The 24,675-nt window shown below is 41.7% G+C and overlaps 1 protein-coding gene across 12 annotated transcripts in view; it reads left to right on the forward strand.

The window, feature by feature from the left end:
- The window catches only part of Indy (I'm not dead yet), a 143,100-nt gene extending 118,546 nt beyond the window's left edge, over nucleotides 1-24,554 (forward strand). For 7 of the 12 annotated variants that reach the window (XM_071677515.1, XM_071677545.1, XM_071677524.1 and 4 more), the window contains exons 6-12: nucleotides 3,574-3,957; nucleotides 5,223-5,345; nucleotides 7,956-8,162; nucleotides 14,724-14,818; nucleotides 16,934-17,217; nucleotides 21,529-21,666; nucleotides 21,857-24,554. In XM_071677515.1, the coding sequence (XP_071533616.1) occupies nucleotides 3,574-3,957; nucleotides 5,223-5,345; nucleotides 7,956-8,162; nucleotides 14,724-14,818; nucleotides 16,934-17,217; nucleotides 21,529-21,666; nucleotides 21,857-21,988 (1,363 nt within the window). In that variant the 3' untranslated portion in view covers nucleotides 21,989-24,554. Of the gene's footprint in view, nucleotides 1-1,934; nucleotides 2,163-3,573; nucleotides 3,958-5,222; nucleotides 5,346-7,955; nucleotides 8,163-14,723; nucleotides 14,819-16,933; nucleotides 17,218-21,528; nucleotides 21,667-21,856 lie in introns of all 12 variants that reach the window. The other 5 variants (XM_071677554.1, XM_071677594.1, XM_071677602.1 and 2 more) reach the window with 1 other exon arrangement.
- The last annotated feature ends 121 nt before the right edge of the window (nucleotides 24,555-24,675 follow it).

Here is a 24,675-nt window from a genome sequence, read left to right on the forward strand (position 1 = left end):
CATTTATAAACAAATTAGATATTACGCATCCTTGTCTCAGACCAACCTTCACCTGGAACCACTCGCTCCTCTCCCTTGCTTTTCGTACACATGCCATCCATTCTTGTCAAAAATTTCACTGCTTCTAGTTGCTTTCCTCCCACACCATATACCCATAAGTCCTCCTACAAGGCATCTGTTAACACTAACATATGCTTTCTCCAGATCCATAAATACCATACCCAAAGCTTTGTTTCAGTTGAATGTTTAACGTACGGGTAGAAAAAGTGATTATTTCCAAACGAAGATTCGTCTGCGGCTGGGATGTGTGAGGTTACCGTAAGTTTGGGAGACCGGGGAGAGTAAGCAGTCTGTCTGTAAGGGATGATTGTTCCTGGGAAGTGAGTTGAATGCTGTTTGCTGATGACTTCAGTGATAGATTCAAGAAAGAAACTGAACTGAAGTCGGTGACTGAGTTTGGAAGATTGTGTGCAAGGAAGAAGCTTAATGTGAATAAAAGCAGGATAGAGGGACATGTTGGTTGAGGAGCTAGTTTGGATGGAGAAAATGTGACGTGGAGGATCTTAAATACCTGGGAGTGAACATGGCAGCAAGTGGAGGGAGAAACGAGTCAGGGTGGGAGAAGGGGGGAAGGGGGAACTAAGGTTCTGGGAGCACTGAAGGTGTGGAAAGAGAGGTCGTTATCTGATAGGGCTGAAATGGGTATGTTTGAAGGTACAGTCCCGACAATATGAATACGAGGCATGGGATATAGATGAAAATATGCGGAGGATGGAAGGACGGATGGGTTTGGAAATCAAATGTTTGAGGACAGTATGTGGTGTGAGGTGGTTTGATCGAGTAATGAGTGGTATAGTAATAGAAAGTGTGTAGTTGAGAGAGCTCTAGACGGGGTGCTGAAATAGTTTGGACATATGGAGAGAATGAGTGAGGAGAGGTTGATAGATATGTCAGAAGTGGAGGAGACGAGAGGAAATAGTAGACCAAATTGGAGATGAGAGGATGGGGTGGAAAGATTGAGTGGTCGGTGCCTTAACATGCAGGAGGGTGAAAGGCTTGCACGGGATAGAATGAATTGGACCGATATGGTATTCAGAAGTATAATAGTCAGCGGACTGAACCAGGGCATGAGGCGGCCAGATGAAACCGTAGTAAGATCTGTGGGGCCTGGTTGTGGACAAGAGGCTGTGGTTTCGGTCCATTGCGCACGACTGCTAGATAATGGACGTGAGCGAATGCTTTACTTTGCTTGTTCGTAGCGTTACCTCCTAGTTAACGCAGGAAACTGGGATTAACTATGATTATAAGTTTATATATATATATATATATATATATATATATATATATATATATATATATATATATATATATATATATCGTAAGTACTACATGATTGTTTTCTTTGAGTTACACCACGAGTGAAAGGCACCATCATCGATATTGTTACTGTCAATATATGAGGAGTGATAAGTGTCCCAAGGAGTCCATCATTTTCTATCTGCTGATTGCAGTACAGCCCTAACGCTGCGAGTGCCTCATGAAAACGATCATTAGGCTTTATGATTATGTATGTTACATAATTTTGTGTATACTGTACTCATGATTACAAACGTAAGATACAGGCAGATGTAGAGGCTGTTTGAGTGAGGAGTGTGACCGTCTTGCAAGGAAATCTTTGTTACAAATATCATGGTGAAAGTATTATTAACCGATGATTCATTTCCCAGTATTTTATATTTTCCTTGTTTATCTTTTTTTTTTCCTGCACGTCCATAGGTAAGTGGGTGGTTAATAGTATAGACCAATCACGTACAGGCAGATCTAAATGGATACCCTCCTTTTGCTGACGTCTGTGTGAGGGATATCTAGTGGCAACATTGGCACAAGTCTACCATACATTAAACGTGTATAAATCAATTCCTGTCTTTTACCAGTGTGGTTAAGAATGGCAGAATGGAGCTAGAGTTGGTGACGAAGAACCCTGAGAATCCCAAGCAGAAACCAGACGAGCACAAGGGTCTTACCTCTATCCCTCCGAACGAGAGTTGTCGGATCCTGAGGGACATGTGTTTCCTGGCTGTGGCTTACTCTGCCAACCTTGGTGGTACTGGCTCACTGACGGGCACCGGCCCCAACCTGGTGGTCAAGGCTGTTCTCGCCAGGTCACGAATTGTCTTTTTAGCATGGAAGTCTAGGCCTGATGACTCTCAACTTATCTGGACTGATAAACCTTCTTTCGGATTAAGCCTTCTAAATGTTTTTTTGCCTTTTTCTATAGCTTTGGGTCCAGGTGAATGAAGCGATCACTTGCTTAGCATTACAATTAACCAGAAAGTGTAGAAGCTGATGGCTTCCTGGTGTATTGTGTGTCGACGATCGCACGCTCGGCTCGTGGGCCACCTTCTTCTGGCTAACTACGTGTTATCTTAAAAGCTTCATCACGTGAGCATTTTCAGGTGGAGGTTGCAAGTGTTATCGTTTTTTCCCATCTTCAGGTATTGGTTAAGCTTTATCTATCTATCTATGCTTATGCTTATGCTTAAGGGTGGGGGTACTGTGTGAGGCGTCCCCTCTATCGCATGCTGATGGTGACAAGATTGTGGCATATTGAGTGGTATGTGCGTCCCCTCCCCCAGGGAACAATCTGCTTGTCCCCAGGATGCCTGGAACGAAGACAGACTTGAAGCAGCACCGGAAACTACGGATCTGAGACTTGCGGAAGTTGGTAGGTTGCTACACACCATTGATGAGGAGGGAGAAGTCTGCCAGCCCCTCAAACTTCAACAGGAACCCCGGGTCGTCTTTTTCCTTGCCGTGGCATATGCTTCCAACATTGGTGGCACCGGCAGCATCACAGGAACCTCTGCCAATTTCATCGCGAGCAACCTCCTGGCCAGGTCTTATAACGTTGGTTCTGTACACAGAGTGCGCTCATATACTAATGATCCCTCCGCCACGGACGCCCGCGTCACCTTAACGCTTGTGTGAAAAAAAAAGAAAAATCTTAATTTGCTGTTTTGTTGTCCAGCCGCTGAAGATTAACAAAATTTAGGCAGTTAACCCAGACTTCAGGCACAAAAGTGTCTAGTTGAAATTATAGGGAAAATTATATGAAGGACGAGTAGGTGTAGACTTGCTGATCTCGGTGCAAGGTCATACAGAGCTCGGTGCAGTGTCTTTAAAGGACGTAGCTTTTGCCATGTGAACTGCAATGATGAAAAAGTCATTGTGGAAGTGGTATCCAGAGGCTCCTGGTGTTGGTGCATGATGCTCCTGTCAGCAGACTGGATGGACGAAAGGAAAATCAAGAGCTGAGCATCCCAACATGTTGCTCTGGCCGTGGAGGGAGCCTGAGTGGCGATGGCCCTCCCAGTCTGTGGACCTCGCACACCCGCTCGTCTCCCGTGTGTCACTCTGGATCCTCCCTGGACATGGCTAGCTTTGTCAGGGATATGAAGTGACCTTTATAATGATGCTGTAGTTTAGAGGTTTTGATGTAGGAAAAGTATTAATGTAGATTGATTTTAGTGTACAACTAAATATCTTTATTGAATGGCTCTACGGGTACAACAGACAGGAGGACGACAATAGACGGGAGGAAGAGGACAACGGACAGGAGGAAGAGGACAGCGGACAGGAGGACGACATCAGACAGGAGGACGACAACAGACAGGAGGACGACAACAGAGAAAACGACGAAATGCAGGAGGAGATACAGGAGGAAATACAGGAGGAAATCCAGGCAGAGGATTTGCATTCGCTGGAAGAGGGAGAGACGAAACGGTCCACCTTCCAGATAGCTGAGACGGAGGAGGACGCAGGGCCTAAAGGAGACGAGGAGAAGCGCAATTACCGCTTGATGATGATGTTCTCCATTGTGTATTCTTCTAACGTGGGAGGGACAGGCCAAATTACAGGCACAGCACCCAACCTTGTCCTGAAGGCAGTCCTCGAGGAGTGAGTAGATGACCTTGTGTTAACCTTTACTGCGTCCTCCTCGAGTAGTGATCCTTCCCCGCCGGATCGTACACGGAGACGATCATTGACATCTGGCGGGTGTTACGTCCTTTGGAGATGCGCCTGCGCACTCGCGTCAAGTAAATTTTCACTGCAAATCGTAAATGATCGACATTTACTTTGCTGGAAAGTGTTGAAAGTCTGTAAAGATTGCTGGAGTAAGTTGTTCCATGAATGTTTAAAGCCTAATGTAAGAAATAAACATGCGCATGACGGTGCTACTTAACACGTATATTTAAGACTTCTAAGCTTATCAATGTTTGCATGTTTCTAAAGCTAACAGAAAATCGACAGATGGTCGATCGCTTTTGCATGGCTCATTTTTGATGACTGTTTCACCGCTGCCCTAAGGACGTAACACAGGGTACACGAGCACTGCCTGATGCTGCACATAAGCAGGTGCAGCGGCAAAGGGTAGTCTGGGGACCACTGACCGAGGTGTGTGGGTATGTCATAACCAAGGAGTGTGAGTGGGTGTGTGTCATAACATAATCAAGGTGTGAGTGGGTGTGTCATAACATAATCAAGGTGTGAGTGGGTGTGTCATAACATAATCAAGGGGTGTGAGTGGGTGTGTCATAACATAATCAAGGGGTGTGAGTGGGTGTGTGTCATAACCAAGGTGTGTAGGTGGGTGGGTGTCATAACCAAGGGGTGTGAGTGGGTGTCATAACATAACCAAGGGGTGTGTATGGGTTTTTCATAACATACAGTGTGGGTGGACGAAAGCTGACAGAAGGTTTCGGGAAAGTGGAAGATGGAGGACTGTATGGATGGAAGGAGAACGATGGTTTTGGGTGGATGGAAGGATTATTCTCAAGGGTATGGATGGATAACAGGAAGATGGAGGGGTATAGATGAATAAGGGTTCAAGGGGTATGGAAGGGGATGGAGGAATATGGATTGATGGAGATGGATAGTTATGGATGGGATGGTCGACGACGGAGGGTCATGGATGGATGAAGGGGTTTGGGCGGATGGACAGACTAGAGACGTATAGGATGGAAGATGGTAAGTAATAGTTAGAGCATACATCCCTGCTCTTGATCCTTACTCTCGTTTGTTAGTTTTGTTGAACGTTTCATTCATGTTAACCATTTGACACTTTTAAGACGAGTCGGTTTACTTTGTTGCAAGCCAGTGATATAATGGAGACATTGGATGTCAATATATTACGATGTAAGCTGACTAGCTTCCTCCTGCAGCGCCTACACTGAGCCATCTGGCCTGAACTTCTTGACGTGGATGATGTTCAACGTGCCTGGGATGCTGATTTGTGTATTCCTGGCCTGGGCTTGGCTTCAAATTCTATTTTTGGGTCTCTTCCGGTAAGTACCAAGTGTTGGGTCTCTTCAGGTAAGTACCAAGTGTTGGGTCTCTTCAGGTAAGTACCAAGTGTTGGGTCTCTTCAAGCAAGTACAAATTATTATGTTTCGGATGCAGAAAGTACGCGTGTAATGTTCTAAAGGAGATCTGAGTGATTTTTGGTTTTCCTTTCTGAATACAGTATCGTGTGGGAGGTAGAAATGTCTAGGTTGACGTTTACTGCTTCGTTTTCCATTGACAGAAGATTGTTATCATTGGCCTGTCCACCAATCTGTTCAACAGAGCTGGGTAAAATTTAAAGCGCTGGCAATTTTCTTCACAACCTCGCATCTTCCACAACCAAGTTACTCACGGTTCTCGCTTTATCAACGCTGATGACTATGATCATGCTGCCTACATCCGTCATCTTACTACAGTTTGCGTCATGATTTGATCGGTTAAATACGCAAGCTAACATCCCTCGCCTTCCTCAGTTGTGCCTGGCATCATCTGTCGCAGTGACCTACAGCCACTGCACGTCGGATCTTGCTGTGCCTCTATAGTCTATTTTCATTTTCCACTGGTGAACGTTCTGGTCGCTCCAGCGATGACTGTCTCCCAATTTTTCAATTAAGAAATGTTTCGATATTTTTGCACTCGATTTTTCTAATTCAAATGTGGGTTTGAGATTTTGTGCTTATCAGTCGGTGCATTTCATTTCCAAATCAAACATTTGTCATAAATTGACATTTCTATTGCCGACATTGTACTGGCAGTCATAACTACTGGCGACCTTGGATGAAACAAAAGCTAATGTTTACAAGAAAAAGAACGTTAGAATTAAATGTCTCCGCCGTTTAGAGACCCGACTTTGAATGTAGAAATTATATTGGAAGAAGGAAAGGCAATGAATTGAATTAGATAAGATCTGCAGCTTTGTGAATTAAGGTAATGGTATCTCGGGAGTCGGTCGTTGGGTGGCTGTACTGCGCGCGAACCTTATAATAGGATGTAGCAAGCAGGTGTGCGCTACGGGACCAGGGCATAACGACGCAAACAGCTCACATGAGCTGTGACCAAAATAATACCCGTAGAACATACAGGGCGAAGCAACATCCTAATAGAAGGAAAAGGGATGATTGGACGTAAATAACAGATTGAATAAGAGGGAAGGTATTGATAATCTGGCTAACAGAGAGTGGACGGAGCCATCTGGTGGGAAGGAAGCTCGTGTAGATACTAACACCGTGAAAAAGAACGATGACCTATAGACACCACCTGGTAAACTTGGTGCAGAAATCGTCAGCGAGACCTTTTTAATGACTTTAAATTATCTCCGGAGAGGCAACTGTTTTGTGTCCACATCTTTGAAATTATGGCCACACAATCCTGTGATACTTATTCTAATATGAAAACCTGACCTGTGATCATTAGAACCCTGATACCTTCTCCAGTTTGATAACTTGAGTGATCACCACACAATCCTTATGTAATAAAGATATTCAGCTCTAAAAGTCATTCACCACCACGCAACCCGTACGTAACCCTCAACATAACTGTCATTGTCCACCACCACACAATCGGTGTGACTGTGGCGTAGAATCTGTGATAACGGAAGGTAACTGGTTGAGGTTGACAGGCTTGCCTTATTACATGTAGGTCATTTAATGCAACTGTAACACGGGGATATGAGATTTTTTCATCCCGAAGACTCTGTGCTTATACTGGACTTGTTCTGCAAGGCTGCAGTGTAATTGCCCTTGAAATAGATGTGCTATATTTGACTCGGTCATAGTGTAAAAATGAATTCTTTGCAGTTACTGCAAGGCGATTAAACTCGTTTAAACAAAAAAGACGTAAGATTAGTTCATTAGTCTTATAAAACCTAAACATAGTTAGAGGAATACGTAGAATATCAAACAGCAACGGACAATCTGTCCTCTCGAGGCTTTTTGTGATAGACGTCAAACTTGCAAAAATGAGGGGAAAGTAAGAAGGCATATAGATGATTCGAAGAGGAAAAGTCTTGTATTTAAACTGTTGATTCAACACGTAATGATTTCCAGTACAGACTTGTAATGTTTACACATGTGAAAAGGCCAAGCCAGAGTTAACCACTGGAAGAGGTCGATTTTCTTGTAGCTTCGTTGGTGTTAGGGAACCTCCTACGTTGGTATTAGCCTTGTTACCCATTAATCCTGTGTTTGGGATTCTCATGTGAAGCTGTTTGACTCTGCACTCGTTTGGTAAGTGTTCATTATACTTTTTTACATTAGTGTGTGGTAACCTGCAGATATCGTGTTTTACATGAATGTGGTAACCTGATGAACCTTTTATTACATGAGTTTGTGGTAACCTGCAGGTACCATGTCATGTAGTCCACTGTTGGCTGTGATTTGCAACGTAATTCTCTCTCCTTTTGTTGTCACAGATTACAACATGTGTGTGATAAGCCTTTTTTCATATCAGAATGACAGCTGAAGTACATTTTAGAATGAAAGTTGAAGTGTCTTTTCAAAATGACACCTTAAGTATATTTTCAGAATGACAGTCGAAGTATCTTCACTGCATGACTGGTGGACTATATCAAATGAATTGGTTGCACTAATATAGGTGTCACACTCTCCCGGTAGGAAGAAGAGGATGATCGCGGAAGTGTCACCCGAGCGAAAGAGAGCAGTCAAGCAACTGGTGGAAGCCAAGTACAAGGAGTTGGGTAACATCACTTTCCAGGAGATGGAGGTACTCCTCCTATTCTTTGCGCTTGTGCTCCTCTGGCTGTTCAGGGCACCAGAGTTCATCCCTGGCTGGGCCTCATGGTTTGAGGAAACCTACCATGTGTAAGTAGCTAAACATCTTCGGTTCATACAAAGCCATCTATACACAAGTTCCCATTTTTTCCTTCCATCTCTTTTAACATAATTCTTACACAAATCCTCTCTCCATATTGATATGTTTTCTGTATCTTAAAGTGAGCCAGGCTAAAATCTGACCCATGTACTGACTCATGGTAGTACATCTAATCCATGTACTTCCTCACCCTTGATAGTACATATTACCCATGTACCTCCTTACTCATGATGGTTTATATTACCCATATACTTACTAACTCATGATAGTACATGTTATCCATGTACTTCTTTACTCATAGTACATATTACCAATGTACTAATAATAGAACATGTTATCCATGTACTTCTTTACTCATAGTACATATTACCCATGTACTATCTTACTCGTGTTGTACATATTACCCATATACTTACTCATGATGGTGCATATTAGCCATGTACTTCCTTACGCATGGTCATGCATATCACCTTTGTACTTCCCATCAAGGTAACACCTTGCCTGTGTGTTTTTGCTGATGACACCTGTACCCCCACGCTTACTGCTGACACTTGTACCCCCACGCTTACTGCTGACACCTGCACCCCCACGCTTACTGCTGACACCTGCACCCCCACGCTTACTGCTGACACCTGCACCCCCACGCTTACTGCTGACACCTGCACCCCCACGCTTACTGCTGACACCTGCACCCCCACGCTTACTGCTGACACCTGCACCCCCACGCTTACTGCTGACACCTGCACCCCCACGCTTACTGCTGACACCTGCACCCCCACGCTTACTGCTGACACTTGTACCCCCACGCTTACTGCTGACACTTGTACCCCCACGCTTACTGCTGACACTTGTACCCCCACGCTTACTGCTGACACTTGTACCCCCACGCTTACTGCTGACACTTGTACCCCCACGCTTACTGCTGACACTTGCACCCCCACGCTTACTGCTGACACTTGCACCCCCACGCTTACTGCTGACACTTGCACCCCCACGCTTACTGCTGACACTTGCACCCCCACGCTTACTGCTGACACTTGCACCCCCACGCTTACTGCTGACACTTGCACCCCCACGCTTACTGCTGACACTTGCACCCCCACGCTTACTGCTGACACTTGCACCCCCACGCTTACTGCTGACACTTGCACCCCCACGCTTACTGCTGACACTTGCACCCCCACGCTTACTGCTGACACTTGCACCCCCACGCTTACTGCTGACACTTGCACCCCCACGCTTACTGCTGACACTTGCACCCCCACGCTTACTGCTGACACTTGCACCCCCACGCTTACTGCTGACACTTGCACCCCCACGCTTACTGCTGACACTTGCACCCCCACGCTTACTGCTGACACTTGCACCCCCACGCTTACTGCTGACACTTGCACCCCCACGCTTACTGCTGACACTTGCACCCCCACGCTTACTGCTGACACTTGCACCCCCACGCTTACTGCTGACACTTGCACCCCCACGCTTACTGCTGACACTTGCACCCCCACGCTTACTGCTGACACTTGCACCCCCACGCTTACTGCTGACACTTGCACCCCCACGCTTACTGCTGACACTTGCACCCCCACGCTTACTGCTGACACTTGCACCCCCACGCTTACTGCTGACACTTGCACCCCCACGCTTACTGCTGACACTTGCACCCCCACGCTTACTGCTGACACTTGCACCCCCACGCTTACTGCTGACACTTGCACCCCCACGCTTACTGCTGACACTTGCACCCCCACGCTTACTGCTGACACTTGCACCCCCACGCTTACTGCTGACACTTGCACCCCCACGCTTACTGCTGACACTTGCACCCCCACGCTTACTGCTGACACTTGCACCCCCACGCTTACTGCTGACACTTGCACCCCCACGCTTACTGCTGACACTTGCACCCCCACGCTTACTGCTGACACTTGCACCCCCACGCTTACTGCTGACACTTGCACCCCCACGCTTACTGCTGACACTTGCACCCCCACGCTTACTGCTGACACTTGCACCCCCACGCTTACTGCTGACACTTGCACCCCCACGCTTACTGCTGACACTTGCACCCCCACGCTTACTGCTGACACTTGCACCCCCACGCTTACTGCTGACACTTGCACCCCCACGCTTACTGCTGACACTTGCACCCCCACGCTTACTGCTGACACTTGCACCCCCACGCTTACTGCTGACACTTGCACCCCCACGCTTACTGCTGACACTTGCACCCCCACGCTTACTGCTGACACTTGCACCCCCACGCTTACTGCTGACACTTGCACCCCCACGCTTACTGCTGACACTTGCACCCCCACGCTTACTGCTGACACTTGCACCCCCACGCTTACTGCTGACACTTGCACCCCCACGCTTACTGCTGACACTTGCACCCCCACGCTTACTGCTGACACTTGCACCCCCACGCTTACTGCTGACACTTGCACCCCCACGCTTACTGCTGACACTTGCACCCCCACGCTTACTGCTGACACTTGCACCCCCACGCTTACTGCTGACACTTGCACCCCCACGCTTACTGCTGACACTTGCACCCCCACGCTTACTGCTGACACTTGCACCCCCACGCTTACTGCTGACACTTGCACCCCCACGCTTACTGCTGACACTTGCACCCCCACGCTTACTGCTGACACTTGCACCCCCACGCTTACTGCTGACACTTGCACCCCCACGCTTACTGCTGACACTTGCACCCCCACGCTTACTGCTGACACCTGCACCCCCACGCTTTTAAGCTAATGCCTCTCGCAAATAGACTTTGACTTTCCCAGTTGGATAACTTCTGTGATAACATCTCTACTCATACGTTAGTTAACACACACTCCATATACTCTTATGTTAACACCTGTCACCATGAACTCAAACAGTTCTCCCTGATCCTCTCGCTTCGCACACCTACACAACATATGCCACTCTGTCATCGAACTGATTCGACAAACCTTCAAAATACTCGCACCATCACCTCATCACTACCTGTTATTACTCAACTCTCCTGCCCCCGTCACCGATGTTCCCGTTTGTTCTCTTGTCTTACACACGTTGTTTACCTCCTTCCAAAACGGTCTTTTTATTTTCCCTAAAGTTTGATACTCACCACAGTTCTCATTTGCCCTCTTTTTCAACCCTTGCACCTACTCTCATGACCTCCTGCCATTTTCTTTTGTCTCATTTGCACTTTCCTTGTGAATATCATCCAAAAGCCCCCTCTTTTCTTTCACTAACTACTACTTCATCCCACTACTCGCTACCTTTTCTAATCTGCCTACCTCTCAACTTTCTCATGCCACATGTATCTTTTGCACATGGTATCACTGCTTCTCTAAATACATCTCACCCTCTCCCCTCACTTCATTTGCTTTAATCTTTTGCCATTCGACATTCGATCTCTCCTGGTACTTCCTCACACATGTCCTTTTCAAGCTTGCTCACTCTCTCCACTCTTCTCCCCAACATTCTCTACTTTTTTGAAAACCTCTGCAAACCGTTACCTCCGCCTCCACAAGATGTGATCAGACATACCTCCAGCTCCCCCTCTCACCACATTAACATCCAATATATATGTATGTATGTATATATATATATATATATATATATATATATATATATATATATATATATATATGCCATTTCCTGCATTAGTGAGGTAGCATTAAAAACAGAGGACTGAGCTTTAGAGGGAATATCCTCACTTGGCCTCCTCCTCTGTAACTTCTTTTGGAAAATTAAAAATGAGTGGAAGATTTCTTCCAGATCCCCTTCTCCCTTTCCTTTTAGTCGCCTTCTACGACACGCAGGGAATACGTGGGAAGTATCCTTTATCCCCAATTCCCAGGGATATATATATATATATATATATATATATATATATATATATATATATATATATATATATATATATATATATATATATATATATATATCTCCACATCCAAGCCCAACAAAATTATCCAGGGTTTATCCCAGACGCTTCACATGCCCTGATTCAATCCATTGACAGCACGTCGACCCCGGTATACCACATCGTTCTAATTCGCTCTTATTACTTGCACACCTTTCACCCTCCTGTATGTTCAGGCTCCGATTGCTCAAAATTTTTGTCACTCCCTCCTTCCACCTCCAATTCGGTTTTCCACTTCTCGTTCCCTCCACCTCTGACCCATGTATCCTCTTTGTCAATCTTTCCTCATTCTCTCAATGTGACCAAACCATTTCAATACACCCTCTTCTGCTCTCTCAACCACACTCTTTTTATTACCACACCTCTCTCTTACCCTTTCATTACTTACTCAATCAAACCACCTCACACCACATATTGTACTCAAACATCTCATTTCCAACACATCCACCCTCCTCCGCACAACTCTATCTATAGCCCACGCCTCGCAACCATATAACATTGTTGGAACCACCGTTCCTTCAAAAATTTTTGCTCTCCGAGATAACGCACTCTCCTTCCACACGTTCTTCAACGCCTCCAGAACCTTCGACCCCTCCCCCACCCTGTGACTCGCTTACGCTTCCAGGGTTCCATCCGTTTCTAAATCCACTCCCAGATATCTAAAACACTTCACTTCCTCAAGTTTTTCTCCATTCAAACTTACCTCCCAATTGACTTGTCCCTCATCCCTACTGAACCTGATAGCCTCGCTCTTTTTCACATTTACTCTCAGCTTTCTTCTTTCACACACTTTACCAAACTCAGTCACCAACTTTTGCAGTTTCTCACCCGAATCGGCCACCACCGCTGTATCATCAGCGAACAACTGACTCGCTTCCCAAGCCCTCTCATCCTCAACAGACTGCATGCTTGCCCCTCTCTCCAAAACTCTTGCATTCACCTCTAACAACCCAATCCATAACCAAATTAAACCATGAAGGCATCATGCACCCCAGCCGCAAACCGACATTTACTAGGAACCAATCCCTTTCCTCTCTTCCTACTCGTACACGAGTCTTACATCCTTGATAAAAACTTCACTGCTTCTTGCAACTTACCTCCCACACCATATGCTCTTAATACCTTCCACAAAGCCTCTCTATCAACTCTATCATTCCTTCTTAAGATTCATAAATGCTGCGTACAAATACGTTTCTTTTTTTAAGTATTTCTCGCATACATTCTTCAAAGCAAACATCTGATCCACACATCCTCTACCACTTCTGAAACCACACTACTCTTCCCCAGTCTGATGCTCTGTACATGCCTTTACCCCCTCAATTAATGCCCTCCCATATAATTTCCCAAGAATACTCAAACTTGTACCTCCGTGATTTGAACAGTGGCACTATGCATGCATTCCGCCAATCCTCAGGCACTTCACAGTGAACCATACATACATTGAATATCCTTACCAACCAGTCAACACAGTCACCTCCTTTTTTAAAAAATTCCACTGCAATACCATCCAAACCCGCCGCCTCGCCGGCTAGCATCTTCCGCAAGGCTTTCACTACCTCTTCTCCGTTTACTAAACCATTCTCCCTGACCCTCTCGCTTCGCGCACCACCTCGACCTAAACACACTATCTCTACCATTCTATCATCAAACACATTCAACAAACCTTCAAGATACTCTATCTCTTTCTTACTTCACTACTACTTGTTATTACCTCCCCATTAACCCCCTTTCACCGATGTTCCCATTTGTTTTCTTTGTCTTACGGACTTTATTTACCAGCTTCCAAAACATCTTTTTATTCTCCCTAGAATTTAATGATACTCTCACCCCAACTCTCATTTGCCCTCTTTTCCACCTCCTGCACCTTTCTCTTGATCTGCCTGTTTCTTTTATACATGTTCTAGTCATTAGCACTACTTCCCTGCAAATATCATCCAAACTCCTCTCCTCTCTTTCACTAATAATCTTACTTCATCCCACTACTCTATATATATATATATATATATATATATATATATATATACGTATTATTTGATACAAATATCTAATTGGTCGGTCTTTGCTGCTCCTCTATATGTCTTAAGCCAATTCAGCAGATCCTTATCCGCTATCTTGTACACTATGGTAACGACCAAGCCTTTCTGTGAAACTGTCATTACTTGTATCGGTATATTTCAAAATGCATAATGTCCTTGGATATGTCATTACCAAGAATCTACGCTCTTCCACTTTTTGTGTTACTGGCCAAAGACTCGTCCATACAGACACTGACTCTACCTCCACTTGTTCTTTAATGCACCGAGCAGTCCCCCTTCCATCCACTGTCTGACTCTCTTCCTCACCCAGGATCCCATATGTTGCCACATCCACTGCCAGGTACCTAGATCGCTTCATTTAACTCGGATCTCCCCCTCGTTTAACCTTAAAGTTGGACAATCTTGTCCCATTCCCCTTCTGCATCATTACCTTAGTTTTGTTAACATTAACTCGAACTTCATACAGACAACATTATACTGGTAATGACATTGTTACAGACAATATTATACTAGTAATGACATTGTTACAGACAACATTATACTAGTAATGACATTGTTACAGACACATTATACTAGTAATGACATTGTTACAGAGAAGTGGACGATGCCACCCCAGCAATGCTGATTGTATTCCTGCTCTTCCTCCTGCCGGCTAAGCTCGACTTCTGGTGCTTCTGGAGTCCATCTAGTAAGTCGCTTGTGTGTGTATTATATATATATATATATATATATATATATATATATATATATATATATATATATATATATATGTATATATATTATATTTATTTTTTTATTTTGCTTTGTCGCTGTCTCCCGCGTTTGCGAGGTAGCGCAAGGAAACAGACGAAAGAAATGGCCCAACCCACCCCCATACACATGTATATACACACACACGTCCACACACGCAAATACACATACCTATACATCTCATTGTACACATTTATATACACACAGACACATACATATATACCCATGCACACAATTCACACTGTCTGCCATTATTCATTCCCATCGCCACCTCGCCACACATGGAATACCATCCCCCTCCCCCCTCATGTGTGCGAGGCAGCGCTAGGAAAAGACAACAAAGGCCCCATTCGTTCACACTCAGTCTCTACCTGTCATGCAATAATGCCCGAAACCACAGCTCCCTTTCCACATCCAGGCCCCACACAACTTTCCATGGTTTACCCCAGACGCTTCACATGCCCTGATTCAGTCCACTGACAGCACGTCAACTCCGGTATACCACATCGATCCAGTTCACTCTATTCCTTGCCCGCCTTTCACCGTCCTGCATGTTCAGGCCCCGATCACTCAAAATCTTTTTCACTCCATCTTTCCACCTCCAATTTGGTCTCCCACTTCTCCTCTTTCCCTCCACCTCCGACACATATATCCTCTTGGTCAATTTTCCTCACTCATTCTCTCCATGTGACCAAACCATTTCAAAACACCCTCTTCTGATTCTCAACCAAAGTCTTTTTATTACCACACATCTCTCTTACCCTGTTATTACTTACTCGATCAAACCACCTCACACCACATATTGTCCTCAAACATCTCATTTCCAGCACATCCACCCTCCTTCGCACAACTCTATCCATAGCCCACGCCTCGCAACCATACAACATTGTTGGAACCACTATTCCTTCAAACATACCCATTTTTGCTTTCCGAGATATTGTTCTCGACTTCCACACATCCTTCAAGGCTCCCAGAATTTTCGCCTCCTCCCCCACCCTATGATTCACTTCCGCTTCCATGGTCCCATCCGCTGCCAAATCCACTCCCAGATATCTAAAACACTTCACTTCCCCCAGTTTTTCTCCATTCAAACTTACCTCCCAATTGACTATATATATATATATATATATATATATATATATATATATATATATATATATATATATATTATCCTGGGGATAGGGATAATATCCATAGGGATAGGGGAGAAAGAATACTTACGACGTATTCCCCACGTGTCATAGGTTACTAAAGGAGGCGGGAGCGTGGGGCTGGAAACCCTCCCCTCCTTGTATTTAACTTTCTAAAAGGGAAACAGGAGTCATGCGGGGAGTGATCCTCGTCCTCGAAGGCTCAGATTGGGCTGTGTAAATGTGTGTGGATGTAACCAAGACGAGAAAAAAGGAGAGATAGGTAGTATGTTTGAGGAAAGGAACTTGGATGTTTTGGCTCTGTGAAACGAAGCTCAAGGGTAAACGGGAAGAGTGGTTTGGAAATGTTTTTGGAGTAATATATATATATATATATATATATATATATATATATATATATATATATATATTTCATGCATTCGCAATTTCCCGAGTTAAGAACAGAGGACCGAGCCTTAGAGAAAACCTTACATGGCCCCCTTTTCTCTAACTTCTCTTGGGGAAAGTTAAAACTGGAGGGGAGGATTGAGTGATCTGGGTTTGAACATTCAGGAAAGTGAAAGACATGCATGGGATAGTGAATTGGAACAATATGGTATACAGTGGTTGACATGTTAATTCACTGATCCATGGGATGGAAAGCATCTTGGGTAAACCATGAAAATATCTATGGAGACTAGTTGTATATAGAGGGCTGTGGTTTCGATACATTGCACATACAGGAGAGAATGGATGTGAACAAATGTGGCATATCTTGGTATGTTCCTAACACTACCTCGCTAACACTGGAAAAAAAAAAAAACGTACGAAAAACTTAGAGAAAATTACTTTATTGCCTGTTTATAATGTGTTCTTAAATTTTATGTATGTAGATGTGACTGATGAAATGTGTTCCTCCTCAGACCCAGTGCGAGATGAAAAGGATAAAAATTCTTGCCTGGACTGGGATGTAGTACAGAGGAAGATCCCTTGGGGTATTGTGCTTCTCCTCGGTGGTGGTTTTGCAATGGCTGCTGGTGCTAAGGAATCTGGTCTTTCTAAATGGCTTGGGGAACAACTTTACATCTTCAATGGTACTCATATAGTGTGGATCGTATTATCGGTGACACTGATGACTGCCTTGTTAACAGAGGTGGCCTCTAACACTGCCACAGCATCAATACTGCTTCCAGTTTTGAATGAGTTGGTGAGTAAATTGGACATAGTTTACCTATTCATTAAGAACTTGTCGTGCACTTAGGCTTTTCCCAATTTTACTGGAGAAATGTCATTCTAAGTATTTGATTAAAGTTTGATACTAGTTACAGTACTATGGACTTGTCCTTGATGAAATGGATATTTACATCATTAGTGTTTCTCTTGCATTGAAAGAGCAGTTATCTAGTTATGTTCACTTTTGATTGTTTCAGGTCTTCATGTATTATATACTTAGCCAAAATTTGATGACCTGGTTTAGTATACCAAACAGTATCACACTATTTTGTAGTTGTATAGAAATATGATCATGGTATTTTGTGGTTGTGGAGAAATATATAATTTAACTAGTTGTGACACTGTAATCCATAATGTATGGGCTCTAAACATTTGCACAAATATAACGCACACAGGGAACAGAGATGTATGTTTGATATTTAAAATTTCTATGCAGGATTGTAGATGGTTATCTCATTTCACGCCTAGACCTGGTTCATGAAGGATTAGAAAATTGTTGCATTTATCCATAGTAAATTTGGCCAGTGAATCTTGCATTTAATACCACGTTTGTTTTCAGTCAAGGATTTTCCTATAAACAGGTAAGATTATAAGAAAAGTTGTATGACTACCAGAGTCATAAAGGTCTTGAACCAGTTGGTTTGGTTTTATAAAGTATCTAAAAGATTGTTGTATATTTTGTGTGGTATCCATAGCTATTGATGACAAACATGCATCAGCTAGTGTATGCCATTAATGAGAACTGGAAAGTGTATGGGGCTGGATATTGAATGCAATTTTATGGAAAGAAAAATTAACACGGTCAAGAAAAATTCTTAGGATCTTCGTGACAACTGAAGAGGTGCACTTTAAGAAATTTAAAGTTGATTGCAAACTATCCTTGAGTATAATTTTAGTACATCATTGATGAGTTAAGTAGATATAGGGTATTTTCATATTGCATACAAAGTACAGTCGGCAAGCAAATTTCATTTTTGTAATTGCACAAATATTGCTGAATGATTTTGGAGAATTTTTGGAGGAGCTTGGTCATCGAAGCTCATCCAGTCCTTTGGGAATGGTTCATTGAAGGGTATCCAGTGTTTTTGTGTGATTACCTATTTGTAATTACTTTTTATCTGGAGGGGGAGGCAGTTTTAATCTCCCGCGGCCCCCATATCTTGAACTTCCTCCGCTATCATGCATCTATTCAATCTTCTCTGTGCTGTCAACATTGTCGTGATTGAGTCAATTCCTCTAATATACCTCTAATATATCCTCTAATATACTTTAACTTGTACTATAAAAGTACTCCTGTACATATTTCCTAGCAAGTATCTTGCTCAGTTTCATGACATGGCCTTTGTTGTTTTATCCTGGCATCTTTTGAAGAACTATCCACTGTTTACACTGATCATGAGGCTGGTTCAGAGACTTGGTTATGATTAGGTCACCCCCTTACTCTTCCCTCTTTCATGGTTGATAAATTTAAGGCTTCTAGCATTTTCCTTTAACTCATCTCTTAATGCTAGTGCAATCTTTGTTGCTGTGCTTTAGACCTATATTAGTGCTTGCTGCTTTTGTAAATGTGGTGACCAAACCTGAAAAGCATATGATGGCTTTGGCCTATTGTAGGTTGCAAACGGCATGCTGTGTGTTTCTTAATTCTAATATTTGTATGTAGATTTTGTATTCTTTACTGTTTGAATGGGGGATTCTGGCAAAATGCTGGAGTTGTATACTCCCAAGTTTGACATCTCATACAGATTCCTGAAGCTTATTTCTTGTTAAATAATCATACCTAGACTTTTTTTTTTTTTGTTGGGTCCCTTCCTCATTAAAATAACTAGAGATGAATTTCATTAAACATGTATCAGACCAACCTTGAATATTATTTAGGTTCCCTTGTAGGTTAGGTCCTCATGGCCAGAGTATCATTCCCAAATATATTCTGGAAGCAGTCCAGTCCTTCAGGCAAGTCATACACACAAAAAAAAATAAAAGTAATAGTCCCAGAATGGAGCCTAGTGCCTTGTCATTGATGACCTCAAGCTATTATGAAAAGGCTTCTCTGACATGCATCCTTTGTTCTCTTCCACTTAGAAAACTTTCTCTCCAGTGAAGTCTTCCCTTTATTCCTGTCTTAAGATCCAGCTTCTTTACCATCTTCATATCCAGCATAGCGTTAGATTTTATAGCAGTCCACATATATTCTCACTCATGCAAAATAAAACTCGCTCTTAAAAACAAAAGCTTGTCATGCATGATCTTTTACAGAAATCATGTTTATCTCGCCAAAGAATTCTCTCCTCTGGAAGTCATTCATTAGCTCTCATCTTTTGTTGCACCTTGGAGCACACAAATCAGGGAAACTTGTCTGTAGTTCAATCCATCTTCCTGATTATCTTTCCTTTGGATAGGTGATTGCCTTCTTCCACTCCCAAGGCACTTTTACTTTCTCCAGCAGCATCTTGAACATCATTTCAAGCTCTTTGTAAAGTGTATTTATGCACATCTTCAAGATGTATGAAATTTTATTAGGACCATGAGCTTTGTATGAATCCATACTCTAGCATTTTGCCTGTTTTTGCAAGATATTTGATTCTTTCCAATACCTCCTTCCCATTCCATCTGTCTGGTTTCGGGTCTTTGGTATCTTCCACTGTGAAAGCACTTTATATGATTCCTCTTGTATGCTTGCATCATCCTCTGTGACTCTTCCCTCTGAATCCCTTAGCCAGATTAGCTGCTCTTTAACAATTTGCTCATGAATCTATGGAAAAATTTCATCTGCATTGTTCTGCTTTTTTCTCGTCTTGCTATTCTCATTTTTCACTGTCATGCATGTCTGAATTCTGGTTGGCTAGAGTACCACGTATCTCATCACAACACTGAAGCTCCTTCCCTTTTTGATATTTTATTGAACCATTCCTCAGTTCAAACTTCCCTCCATTTTTAAGGCTAAAAGTACCCATGTTCCTGTCTTTTTGCTGTAAATTTCATGAACCCATTAACCACAGTGCCCTGATTTCTGGCTGTTAACTCTATTTATCAGTTAACCATTCAGATTGTTGAGTTCTGTGTAGTCTTTGTGATTATATGTCTGGCCTCATCTAATTCTTTTTACATTTTCATTTATCACATTCAATTAAAGCATTACATGATCACTTTTCCACTTTGGTGCACTATTTGTGATTTATTTTTCCATTCTAGTATGTGTAAATAGATTTAATTGTTGACATACTGGGATAGGATATATTCTAGTACACACTGAAAACTTGTCACCATGACTTTGTCACCATGTTTGCATCTTTATAATTCAAATCCCCATCACGGGCTGTCATGACAAGAGCCCATGCCAAGCTTAGCAATGGTGAATCTATACACAAATTGTTAAATGTGAATGGCAAGCTAGTTAGGACTTGCAAGCCAAGGAGTATAACATTCTTCTGTGAAGCAGGAATTGCCACATGACTGGAATAAATACTTACAGAATGTCGAAAAGTATAGAAGTGTAATGAGAATTGAAAAATAATAATGGAAGAAATATATTGAAGTCTTTGATGACAACATTAATGTAGACTGATGTACTTAATAATGAAAGCTAAATTTAATTCCATATTACATTTTAAAGTTTCTAGATATCCTTTTTCTGAATAACCCGTAGGGTCTTGCCCTCTACAAATTTTCAAATATTCAAAAAAGTGTTGCAGTAAATGAAAATTGATTTTTAGCTAGCTATACATAAAAAAGATATCAAGACCACAATCTGTGGGCCTGTTTCTATAATCTCAACCTGAAGTTCATTTGACAAATGATCCCCAGATATCGGGTTATTGTCTTCATCACCATAGTAGTTGATTTTCCAAAATCGCCACCCGCTGGGATTTCAACCCCAACTGAGTACTGTCAAGTTTAGGCTTTGGTCATTTTCAAAGCCTGCACATAGTGGGCACAGTTGCTCACTTGATTACTGAACTGGTACACATTTCATGTGCATCTATTTCAGGCATTCTTTTCTTCTTGCCTGATGAAACTTGAATGAATTTTTCTCAACAGTCCTGGAAAGATTTAATTCAAAATAAATATAAGCTCTAAAGTGCTGTATTCTACAAATGTTTAAAAAAAAAGAGGGAAATAGTTTGGCATGCTATACAAAGTCCTGCATAATGTAGTTTGCCATGCTATAAAGTCCTGCATAATGTAGTATGATATACTTATCAGAGTAGGGTATCATTACAAGTATCTTTGTACAACAAACTGTATTGTGTGTGAAAGTTTTGACTCTTAACACAATGATTTACAGGCTCTGAACATGAAGGTGAACCCCCTGTACTTAATGCTGCCAGCTACAGTGAGCTGCTCCTATGCCTTCATGTTGCCAGTTGCCACTCCACCAAATGCCATAGTCTTTGGTGCAGCAGGCATGCGAAGCAGTGAGATGGTATGTACAAAATGATTTATTATAAACATGTATACATTGATACATCATGAATGAAGACATTGATCTGACACTTCATGAATTAAGTTATACACCATTTGATCTGACATATCTTGAATGGATGTATGCTTGCTGATTTATCGTGAATGGACTTTAGTTTCTCTAGGACTAAAGGATGGTAACCTTCCCACAGGTCCGTGCAGGCGTCATCATGAATATTATATGTGTCATTGTTATCAACTTCATGATACATGTTTATGGGCCTTTAATCTTCGAGCTGGGGACGATGCCTTCTTGGACCAACTCTACTTCCGAAACCAATTAAGACGGTGTACCATATGTGCTTCTTATTTTATACAAGGACCAAACTTTATGTAGAACTGTCATGGAACATGACCATGATATATAAAAAAAATGGGGGGGGTCCAAGTATACTTGTTGTTGGGATCGTGGGTTCCTACCTCAGGTAATATATTCTTGCATGATGTGTTTGTGGTTGATATGTCATTCTTGACAAAATATGTTCTTGGCTGCGATAATACATTCATGGACAAGAGGATACATTTCTGGGTGAGATTATACATTCCTAGTCGAGTTGATACATTGTGGCCATGATGGCATGTTCTGGCTGGTATATATTAAAAAATGTATTCTATTTTTTTTTTTTACTGTATAATATGAGTAAATCTTCAGTTTGATAAATACTATAACTGTAAATAATATGATTTTTGGTTTTATTTCCTACCATACAAGCTTAGAGAAAACATTGGATCACTCGAGGATTGCTGTCACATACTATGAAAGGAGTTATGAAAGTCTTTCAAGCAAATCAAATCCTACTGGATATAATTTGTGAAATCCATCGAGCTTATTTAAGATTTTAACATTTGTGAATATATTTCTAGAATGTTTATGAAATGTGTATTTTGATGAAAAATTTGTTAGGAAAGAGATTTTAGCCACCTTCCTGTTAATTCAAGAATTTCTGTGCTAATACCTTAAAGGCAACACCATCAATTAAGCTATTAAGGTATAATTTGTATATAAATCAAAGGTTGTGTTTTTGTGAAATTTTGTAGAATGTTAATTGAATTATATATAGAATTTGAAAATGCATGTTCTGTTTTGTTTGATTAGAATGCTTACTTGTAAAACATTCATTATTAGGCAAGCCACTATATACAGCTGCATCATTACATTGTTTCAAGTCCAACAGTTTCGTCTTTAAGCCACACCATAAAGCATCAAGCTGACAGGAAAATCTGTTCCGAGGCATTCATACTAATTTCTTGGAGGGCTTATAAGTATTATGTACACATGCTAATTCTAAAGTATCTAGACCTTATAACCTTTTACATGAAAGGTTGGTAAAACCAAATACAAATATAGAACATGCATTATGCTATGTTGTAATGTGATATATACGCCTGTAGTAATATTTTGATCAGTTCATGAATTTCTGTACATTTCTTATACGTAACATTTTTGTATGCATGCCTCCCTATACCCAAAAGGCCTCTTGAAATTTTGTTATAGATAAGTAATGAGAGAAAGTGATTTATGGAATTTCTATATCATACAGTACAAAAATCTGTTCAAATGTTAATGCAGGAGAAATATGTATAATGTAAACTCTAAAAGTTGAATATTGTTGTTACATGTTTCTTGATGTTTGGGGGGCCCAGCCTCTTATCCCAGTTTCCTTTTCATATAGTTTTTTCAATTCTCTAATGTTAACCACATTCATTTCTTGGCTTAGACTGTTGCTTCACAATTCTGTTGAAGTGGTTTCTCATGTTGCTTATCTAGCATTACTTCTAGCATGTGCTTTCTTGCTCTGAACTCATTGTTAGTATAAAAGAAATTTGAGTAACTTGGCATATATGAATTTTGTTATGTCTCCCCTTGTTTTTCTTCCAGTGTGGGCAGATTGACTATTTCTATTCACTCTTCATGGCTCATTTCATTCAAATTCAAGTACCTTTATCTCATTCCATTGTAACCCTTTTGTATGAGCAGCTAATATTATTTTGAAGTAATGTATTTCAGTTTAGAATACTTGTTTGGAAGTGAAGTTTTTTATCATTCATGATAAGAAATTTCACTTGTCCATTAGACTAACATAATTCCATTATTTGAGAACCTACAGGAAATCCTGTTTTGGTCTTACATCAGTAAATGAAATTTTTTTAAATGATTCACTTGGTAAAAACTTGTACAGCCAAAACATTAGAATTTTATGAGCTGCCTTCAAAATCATTTTGGTATCTGCATGTGGATATCTGTGTAGGACCCTTCTTAGAAACTTGAGGGATGTTCTGTGTGTGAGATGTGATCTTAGACTAGTTTCTGGAAATGTGTGCCTTCAGCTTGCAAATTGAACTAATGTATTGAGAACCAGAAGTGCTGTGAGAACTTCACCATGACTTTATACATTTAATATTCAATCTCTGACAGTATCTTCTACCCTGTTATTTCATTTTAGCTAGAGGTGTTTTCATTCCAGATATGACCATTGGATACACTGATTTATAGCATGTACATAAGAGTGCATATTTCTCTGATACAGTTAAGCCACTCATATTTGATGAACAATATGGTGCTAGTTTTAGCCAAATTGGATAATACAGGTATGTGTTTAGTAAATTATAATATAATTTCTACATTCTTTTTAGATATGATTATATGCGCCAAAGGCAATGTACATGACCCTGAAGCTTATTTCAAAATCTGTTAAAACTCTGGTTTTAGAATATTGCTTTTAATAGTTCCTTAATGCTATTATTCAATAGGAACCATAATGATCCAACTAAATGGTATCTTGTATTATCTGCTGTTGTTTGAAAGTGTTAGATATGGATATTAGAAGTTGAAAAAACGTTTATTCAAAATTTTGTATCATTGACCATGTTACCAAAAAGTTAAGGCATTTCTAGATACAGGGAGAGGCATCTCATGCAGAGAGTATGGGGTTACCAAGGATAGCCTCAGCAGAGCTGTCTTATCTCCAAT

Source organism: Panulirus ornatus, chromosome 2, assembly GCF_036320965.1.
Source record: "Panulirus ornatus isolate Po-2019 chromosome 2, ASM3632096v1, whole genome shotgun sequence".
NCBI lineage: Eukaryota > Metazoa > Arthropoda > Malacostraca > Decapoda > Palinuridae > Panulirus > Panulirus ornatus.